We start from the raw sequence: 9,616 nt of genomic DNA, 5'->3' as shown, positions 1-9,616 counted from the left end.
CTCCGCGGGCAGTGCCCCGCGCTGCACAGCAGCACTCCGGAATCCCACAGGATTCACCACCTCACCCACCCCGCTGCCCTCCTGCAGCTGCAGCTCTGCAGGAGCCGTCACTGCGCTTACACGTGGCACTGTCACCGCTCCATTAGGAAAGGGCACCGAGAGGTGTCTTCTCCTCCTGGAGAAGCCAGGACAGCAGCACCCACCATCACCTCCCCAGGCTCCCCTGTCCCGCCGTGGGCAGCCGGAGGTACCTGCGGCCGGTGCCCGCTCGGGGGCGGGGGGCGATGTCCTGTGCAGGGCAGCGTTTCCCACCTTGCCGGCAAAGCCGCCGATCAGGCGGTTCTCCAGCTCTGCGTACACAGCCGACATCTGGGAAAGGGCAGAGAGCTGCTGCCGTGCCTGAATCGAGACAGGGCTTGTGGACCCCCAGAGACCTGCAGTGTCCTGAGGACAGGGCAGCCCCCACGGACTCACCAGTCCCCCTCTCTTACTCTTTCAAGGGGGGTTTCACCCCGGCCCAGGCTACTCTGGCTTTTCTGAACACCTTCACTGTTCATTAATCAACTGTCTGTTAATAAGGCAGACACCAGCCTCATTAAAGGTGACTAATTGCCCAGGGAAGTGACCTCAGAGATGGGCACCAAGGCAGGGACACTGTCAGCCAACAGCAGGTATTTACCCACATCCTTCCCCATTCCCTTTTTCCCGCTTTCCTGTGTTAACAGTAACGGAATCAAACTGCTGGCCCTCCCCATGGATGCAATGGTCCCAACACACCAGCAAAGCTCTCCCCAGATTCCCCCCCATCACACCATTTTGGGGTTGGGTGTCTCCGGGAGGGATGTGCCGTCACCAGCCTGTCTCTCTCCAGGGATCAGGCGAACTGGGACCTCCACGGTGTCACTGCCTGGGGAAGGAAGAGGCAAACCAGTCACTCCTCTGCCTGTGCCCCCCCCTCCCCATGGCCCTGGCCTATCGAAGTCCCCCTGTCTCCTACTGGGACCCGGAGTGACCTCCCTGCCCCAGCTGCCGCCTCTGGGGGTCCCGAGGGACCGGCGCGGGTGGGCCCAAGGTCAGCACTGCAGTTCCAGCCTGCTCTGCCCTTCCCTCAGGGCAGCTGAGGACAGGGCTGCTCCCCACAGCTGGTGAACATCTGCCCAGCCAAGCAGCTTCCCTCTAGCACACACAGCTGTCAGACACTCTCCGAGCTCTAATCCCGACCAGAAAGGCTCCTCAGGTTGGAATATCTCCCCCGGGAAATGTCTCAGACCCCCCTGACAGCTGAGGAACACCACATGGCCGGGAGGTCCTGGCAGGGAGGTCATGGGGAGGTCGTGGTGGGGAGGTCGTGGTCAGAAGCCGTGAGCACAGACCAAGGGCCCTTTGCCATCAGCCAAGAGAGATGGGGGATAGGCAGGATGCTGTGTCCTCTGAAGGGAGGGAGGGTTTGTGCCCTGAATGTGGTTCATCAAGAGTCTCAAAGTGGCCCTGAGCCATGATCTTATTCCTCACAGGGATTTCACAAATGCTGTTTTCCCTGTGAATTTGATGGGGTCTGAGAATGTTCACAGGGAAGCTTTAAACTGTGTCCCCCAGAAGGGAGGGCTCAGACCAGCAGGACAAGCTCACATCCAAGCAATGGAAGGGACTGGAAACAATGTTCAGCCTCAGACCAAGGCCCATCTTATTCAATTGATTATTTTGGGTTATTTCAATGTGGAATCGCTGTCACTGGAGGTGTTCAGGAAATGACTGGACGTGGTACTCAGAGCTCTGCTCTAGCTGACAAGGTGGTGATTGGTCAAAGGTTGGACTTGATGATCTTGGAGCTCTTTTCCAACCTTAATTATTCTATGATTCCATGATTCTAACTGTTTCTGAAAACATGGATTTCCAGTCAAAGCCTCAGTGCTGGCTCTACTCTGACCTCAATCCTTTCCTCCATCTTTTCCCACCGTTCAAGCTTAGGAATAGTTCAGGCTTTTGGCTTGGGGCAGAGCAGAAGAACACTCTAGGCACAACCCCCCCGTCCCAGCCCCCTCCTCCCCACACCCCCATCACCCACCTGCTGCCCCCCCTTCCTCGGGGCGGGGGGTCCGGAGGCTGCCCCGGCACAGGGAGGCCCCTCGGACGGAGCTGCGGAACCGATCCTCCACCTCTGCCTCGGCTGCAGCAGGACACACCTCTGTAAGGCAGGGCCAGACCCCACAGCTCCCCTGTCCCTCTCACCACAGCACAGGGCCCCCCAGGCCCATGGGACCGGGGGCTGCCATCTCCTGGTACCCACTCCCTCCATCCTACACCATCCCTGGGGAGCTGAGCAGGTTCCAGACGCTCCTGCCAGCACAGGGCAGGGATGGATGCCCAGAGATGGGACATCCAACCACTTTTTCCAGCAGGATTTGCATCGACCAGCTCATGGGGCACACAAAACTCCAGCTGGTCTCAGCAAACTCCTTCCTGTCCTCACGGGACAAGAGGGAAGCGGGGCCAGCACTGGAATGCTGCCACACGCTGTGTGTGCCTTGTCCACGTGCAGTTCAGGGTGGCAGCTCGGGGAGGCTCAGGCTTGCAGCAGGATGGAGGTACAGGAGCATCTCCAAGGGACCCAACAGAGCAGGGCTTGGACAGCCTGGCACAGACACCAGAGATCACCAGAGTTTGGGAGCCCAGGAGAAGGACCAGCCCAAATTCAGAGATCTCTGGCAGTGCACTTCCATGCACAGACACACAGAATGGACCAGAACAGCCAGAACTTCTCATGGTCAGAGACTGCCCCGTTCACCCGAGAAACTGGGAGGGGCCAGGGACCAGCCTGGAATTGGGAACAATTCCAGCCTGAAACAGTCTGGGACAGAGAGACTTACTGCCATGCTTCCCTCCTCCCCTGGCCGTGGATACCTGGTCTGTATTCCTAAAATACAGCTGCAAATTTCTTCGTTTATACACTAATAAATCCTTGGGAATCTGCAGCCCCTCATGCAGGCTGAGCCATGGTTCTGCACACACAAAGCAGAGGTGCCTGAGAGTGCAAACCCAGGGTGCAGGAGCACAGGGTTCCATGCACAACAGGCAGGATTGCACCAGGACTTGGAGGTGTTTACTGCTAAAATAACTGTGTTCCTCCAAAAGTCTCTCTCCAAGCAACATCTCTTTTACCTTCACTGAGTCTAAAATGAACACATCAATGTAAACAGCTGAGAGCAGAAGAATTTGGAAGCAATTAAGGGCCCAAATGCACAGATTAGACATTTCACTACAAATTTGCCCTCAGCAAACAAACTGCTGCCAGGTTTGTGCTGCCAGGGAACCAGGTGATGGTGAGGGGACAGGAGGACCAGGGAGAAGGGGGACCACCAACTGCCCTCCATGTCTTTTTGGGAGAGCAGCACCTCACTCCTCACCTCCTCCAACCACGGATGCCTGTGTGACTGCTGGGAACATCCCCAGGGACATTGTGCCACCACGTATTTTACCTCTCTGCTCTGAACACTGCCCTTAAACCAGATACTCCCTTCCTGGACTTCCTCACCTCTAACGACCTGAGCAGCTTCCAAAAGCCTTTGCTCCCAGGGACACCCTCTCAGGTGCCATCCCTCCTCTCAGTGCAGAGTTTCATTCCAACACCACACGGCTCCCAGTGCAACGGGACATGGGGGAACACGGTGTGTCCATCTCGGAGCACAAGGACTTTCCTCTCACCTGCCAAGGACTTGTACCCAAGAAACCTGTCAATCTTTTGCTGGCAGTGCTCCTGCTCCTCGTAGGTCAGCAGCTGGTAGATAAACTGCCAGATGACTTGCTTGGCCGGTGTGTCCAGCACCGGGTACACATCCACAATGAGAGTGTCAATATTCCTGCAGAACGGGAGAGAGAGGGCTGGGCAGGGAGTGCATCCCCAGGGCATGGTGCCCCCACGCCACTTCCCGGGGCTCCGGCACCTCCCAGCCCGCCTGCCCCGGGATCTGGGCTGTGGGATCACCTCGGAGCCTCCAGCACGAACCGATGGTTTCACAGCACAGGTGCAGGGGTTAAAAGCCCTGTGGATGTGGCACCTGGGGACATGGGTTAGTGGTGGCCCTGGCAGTGCTGGGGGAATGGTTGGACTCGATGGTCTCAGAGGGCTTTTCCAGCCTAGGCAATTCCATTATCCTATGAGTAGGAAGGGTGAGGAAGCACCAGAAAGCAGAGAGAAACCCTGGAAAGACCTGAATTTTGGTGAGCAGCAGGTAAGCAGGCTGAGGGGCAAATGCACCAGGGAGGGTGGCTGGGCTGGCAGCCTCCCATGGCTGAAGATTTTCATCTCATTTTGGCTCTGTGGTGTGTAAAGATGGGGAAAGGGCTGTTGGGAATAGCAGGGCTGAGCACCTGATCCAGGGAGGAGGATAGAACAGCCTACAACAAGAAGAAATTCCTCCCCTGTGAGGGTGGGGAGGCCCTGGCACAGGTTGCCCAGAGAAGCTGTGGCTGCCCCATCCCTGGAAGTGTCCAAGGCCAGGTTGGACGGGGCTTGGAGCAACCTGGGCTAGTGGGAGGTGTTCCTGTCCATGGGAGGGGGTGAGACTGGAAGACCTTTAAGATCTCCTCCAATCCAAATCATTCCATGATTTTGTGACAGGCCTCAGTAAAACGCTGCTGGAAGACCAAGCAAGGGCAGGAAACAAGGTCACTGTTGAAATCCAGAGTGTGCCAGGGGATCAGTTTGGATCCCTGCAGCAGGACAGGGGGCATGTGCTCCATGGCAGGACAAGGGCTCTGCAGCCACAGCCATTCCCGTGCTGCCACCAAGGGAATGCTGCAGCTGAGATGCTGAGAAGAGTGAGAAGACAAAGATGAACGTGGAGAGATTTACTGAAAGAGGTGGAACAGGATCTGTGGCTGTCAGGGACAGCTGGACAGCAAGAGAGCCTGCACTGGGGGGACCAAGGGATCAGGGGTGACAGAATTAACCTGAAAAGCTGAAGGGTCTGCCCTGCCCTCAGGTGGGACACTGGACAGAGACGGGCTCGTGCCCTGCGGATACACACCAGGGAACACCCAGCTGGGGACAGCAGAGCTCGCTGTGACTGACCCCCAGCCAGCTCTGCCTCTGCTGACACCAGCTCTGGCCGGGCACTGCCACAGGCTGGGCACCAGCACGGGAGGAGTGGAGCTGCCATGGAGTTACCGGTGTTGGAAGAAGCCTTCCAGCGCCTTGCAGACGGTGTAACGCTCGGGTGGGGTCAGCAGGTGCTCCAGCTGCTGCGTGAAGGTCCTTCCTTGAATCTTGATGCTAGAGGGGAGAATCTCTGCAACCCACTGCAGGGAGGTGAGGGAGGAGGAGCTGCTCGGGGACTCAGGAGAGTCAGAGTCTGCAAAAAAAAATTCCATCTTTTCTTGGTTTCTTTTGAGGGCAGTGGAGCAGTTTGAGTGCCACTGGCTCTGTACTCTGAAGGAGGTCAGATTGGACTGGGTTTGGAGCAAGCTGGTCTAGTGGAAGGTGTCCCTGCCCATGGCAGTGGGGGGAATGAGATTATCCTTAAGGTCCCTTCCAATCCGAACCATTCTGGGATTCTGTGGTTATATGAAGCAGGGGGCTGCTGGGTTTTGTTTCTGGCACACATGCAAACAAGTTGGCATCCCAAGGCTCCTAATGTGGGACTAAGGGCAGTCCACTGCTGCTCCAAAGGGAAGAGCCAGTCCCTAATTCCTGGGTCTCTGCATTGTGGAGCAGCACCCCAACAACACAGTGACCCTCCTGCCTCCACACGGCTCTGGAACCGCAGCAGCGCCCGCGCTGTGCCCTGGGCTGGGGTCCTGCTGACACCACCCCACTGCCCAGACACCCTCAGCTCCTGCTGACTCCTCACCAGCAGCGAGTAAATTATTGATCCCAGCAGCAGGATAATTATCCTGCAGAGCACAGCCCATCCACAGCCATGGGATTGCGCAGCCACCATGGATGCACAGGGTCGGGTTACTGCGGCCAAGTACACGGCACAGACTGCACAGAGAGGACACTGGCAGGGGACACCAAGGACAATCACACAGCAGGATGAGCCCTCCTGGAGAGCAGCCAAGCCTGAGATCCAGCCTGATCCCAGAAAGCAAAGGCTGTGTGCCCTGGGGAGAGGAGCATCCCCCAGGCAGCGCCTGAAACCTGCTGAGCCTGTGGAGGTGCTCAGCAATTCCCTCTGCAGCGGGAACTGAGGAGCTGCTGTGGGCTTCCTGCCGCTCCAGACCCTCCTCCCCACTCTTACCATTGGAGATGTTGACGATCCCCTCTTCCACCACCAAGGTGGGCATTGCCCCACTGCCCTGCAGCATCGACACCACCTTGTCGTGGGAGCAGTTCCTGCGGGCACAGCAGAGCCGGGTCAGTGCCGCCTGTCCCCGTGGGCAGCACTGTGGGCAGCACTTCCAGGAGAGCAGCAGGGAGAAGGAGCTTGCAGCTGCCCTCATTTCTCTTGGAAAAGCCTCCTTGTGCTGCTCAGAGCCATGTTTGGGACCTGCTGTGATTCCCCTGGTTTCTCTCAGTCTTTGCTTGCTTTTACCTGAGCTGCACAGGAAGGAGCTTCCGAGAGAGAGAGAGCCTGGATGGTGCCCCAGGAGTGGTCTCCTTGCTCTACCTGCCCTGAGGAATAACCACAGGGACTCCTGTGGAGCTCATGGCACATGAAGCCAGTGTTCAGCTACACCCAGACCCAGAAAATGAATTTTCCTTTAAGTGACACAGTGCTGCGGGTCTCTCCTTGCCTGTCCTAATTCCACACAATAAGAAAATGCAAGGTGAATATAAAGTGTAATTTTGTAGGCAAAAAAATCTTGGTCTGCCCTTGGAGAAGGGTATGGGCTGGGCTGGGACAATGACTGCCAAAACAGGCTCAGAGGACAACCCTCAACTCATCTCCTCTATTTTCTGGCAGTGCTGCATCAGCCAACAGTTTGCTGGATCAGCTGAAACATGAGAACCTGAGCCCTGACAGAAGCAGCATCAGATGTTTAACCTTTAAATATTCATCACTCTCTCTTATCCTATAGCCTCCTCTAACCCTTTGCTCTTGGTTTCTGTGTAAAAAGACCAATCAAGGACACAGGGGCTGCTGCCCTGAGCTGGTGAGGGCCCCTCTGGTCCCATTGCTTTGGTGCACAAATAATATACAGAAGAATAAACTTCTGGGTAAAAATGTGATTCCCATGTGGCTTTAAGCTTATGATCCCATCCTGGGAGTGATTCATGAGCTGAATGGTGCTCTGCTGCTTTCCAAAGCAGGTGTTTAACACATACAGATTAACTCAGAGAGGCTCAAATTGGGGTCTAGGGTTGGGCTGCAGTCAGGACCCCAGTTATAGAGACTGTCCTGCATTATACATCGTTATTTGCACAGAGAAACCAGAGGAGGAGCAGGGATGGAGAGAAATGCTACTCTCAGAGCAAGATTTGGTAAAAGAATATTAAAGGAAATGTCCCCATGGGGCAAAACCCCTCGTGCACCAGAGCAGACACCTCTCCAGCCCCAGCAGCTCTCATTTCTGGGGCACAGGAGTGACCCCACACGTGTGCTCAGCCCCTGCCAGCCCAGCCCCTCACACAGGGGGCCTGCAGAGCTCTCACCTCATGTCCAGACCGTTGAGGAACAGGATCCTGTCTCCAGCTTTGAGAGCAGCCTTCTCTGCCGGGCTCCCTAAACACACAGGGACAGGAGGGGCTTCAGCTGGTGCCACCTGCTTGGGAGGGGGTCCCAGTTCCCCAGCCATGCCCAGGACACCCCAGGCAGGGCACCCACTGCTGCTGGGTGTCCTGGGACCCTTCACCCAGCTGGGTGCCAGCACCCAGCCTGCACTGGGAACACTGGTGTCACGTCAGGACATTCACTGAACACACACTTTCCACCTTTCAAAACGAGGAGTGGATGAAGCCAAACTAAATTGTATCAAAGATGCTCATTATTCCACTGGGAAAACTCCATCACAGAGCCTTGGAAAAGTCCTTTTTGCTCTTTTCTAGCAAACAGCACTTCACATTTCAAGTTCAGAGCTGGGATCAATAAGTGATTTTGAATCTCATGGCTGGAACTGTTCTTACCTGGCAGAACAGACTCGATCCACACTGGGGCATGGCCACGGAGTGTGAAGCCAAAGCTCCTGTTGCCTTTATAAACTCGCACGGTTCTGCAGGACAAAAAAGCAAATGGGACATGAGAGTCCAAGATTTGGCCCTTGTTTCCTTCCCCAGCCCCTCCACAACCCTGTTAGCCCAGGTGTCTCCTGAGTGCTCAAGTCCCCAACATTCCCAGTATCCCCACAAGGTCCCCTTTGATACCAAAGTCTTTCAAACGTTGTTTTAAAGTGGAATGTGGGCTAAATATATATATATTTAAAGGACACATATATATATATATAGAGAGAGAGAGGTATAGATATCTCCACTCTGTGATTCTTTATTACACAGAATTAGAGGGACAATGTGGTTTAGGGAGCAAAGGTCTCATAGCCTGATGTGAGAGGAATTAAATTCCTCTAGGAAATTTTGGAAGGAGGACTGGGAAATCTCCCTGCTGGGAGGCTGATTGGAGCTGGGAGTTGTTCCTGCAGGGAGCTGGGGGAAGGCAGCATTACCAGCAAGATCCTGTGCTGGCAGGGAGGGAGACTGTGCTGGAAATGGGTTTTGGACAAGTCACATGGAAATTATCCTGGCAGGAAGGCGAGCTGGAGCCAGACACCCTGGATTGCCCAGATCCTGCTCTCTTGTTGGTGAGACGGAGCTGGATCAGAGCAGGAGCCACAGCCAGGGCTCTGCACCCTCCAAGGCTGCTGAGGTCTGGCCATATGGGCACGGGAAGTGGGTTAATCCCTGTGCTCCAGGGATCGTCCGTCCTTCCTCCCACGGCCTCACACCCAGACACTTGCTGGGGCCTGGCAGGACCAGCCATAGACTCACAGAATCATGGAATTGTTAAGGTTTGAAAAGACCTCTAAGATTATCAAATGCAACCATCAACCAGCACCACCACCACCACCCCATTCACCACTAACCCATGTCCTCTAGTGCCACATCCACATGGTTTCTGAACACTTCCAGTGATGGGGACTCCACCACTGCCCTGGGCAGCCTGTGCCAGGGGTTGCCAATCCTTTCTGTGAAGAAGTTTTCCCTAATATCCAATCTAAACCTCCCCTAGCAACTTGAGACCATTTCTTCTCATCCTGTCACTTGTTATCTAACCTAAACTTCTCCTGGCAGAGCCTGAGACCATACCCTCTTGTCTTACTGATAGTTATCTGGGAAAACAGGCTGACCCCCACCTGGCTACATCCTCCTGTCAGCCTGCTCTCTGCTCGGGTACCCTGCACCCCACTGGCACAGCTGGGCACCCTGGAACCTGCTGGCACAGCTGGGCACCCTGCAGCCCACCCAGCAAGGAGCCAACACCTCCTCTCAGCCTGCTAGTGCCACCTCAGCTCATCCCAGCCAGCCTTGCAACGCTGAGGGGACCCAAAGCTGTCCCAGAGCCAGGGCGGGGCACAAACCTGCCCAGACTTTGAGAGGGAGGGGTGTTTGTTCATCCCGATCCCAGGAGGGTTTCACAGGGAACACATCCCTTTTCCTCGTGCCCCTCCCTTTCCCTGGCATCCC

General features: G+C 55.7%; 1 protein-coding gene across 1 annotated transcript in view; it reads right to left on the bottom strand.

Moving 5' to 3' along the window:
* The window catches only part of GRID2IP (Grid2 interacting protein), a 22,171-nt gene that overhangs the window by 8,847 nt on the left and 3,708 nt on the right, over nt 1–9,616 (bottom strand). Inside the window, exons 3-10 of the mRNA XM_029965253.1 lie at nt 8,066–8,151; nt 7,595–7,664; nt 6,240–6,334; nt 5,168–5,351; nt 3,703–3,857; nt 2,066–2,167; nt 813–907; nt 256–369 (exon numbers count right to left, since the gene is read on the bottom strand). Of these exons, the coding sequence (XP_029821113.1) occupies nt 256–369; nt 813–907; nt 2,066–2,167; nt 3,703–3,857; nt 5,168–5,351; nt 6,240–6,334; nt 7,595–7,664; nt 8,066–8,151 (901 nt within the window). The remainder of the gene's footprint in view (nt 1–255; nt 370–812; nt 908–2,065; nt 2,168–3,702; nt 3,858–5,167; nt 5,352–6,239; nt 6,335–7,594; nt 7,665–8,065; nt 8,152–9,616) is intronic.

This window comes from Manacus vitellinus, unplaced genomic scaffold, assembly GCF_001715985.3.
Source record: "Manacus vitellinus isolate BGI_N305 unplaced genomic scaffold, ASM171598v3 scaffold_93_pilon, whole genome shotgun sequence".
NCBI lineage: Eukaryota > Metazoa > Chordata > Aves > Passeriformes > Pipridae > Manacus > Manacus vitellinus.
This window is presented reverse-complemented; position numbering and strand designations above follow the sequence as displayed.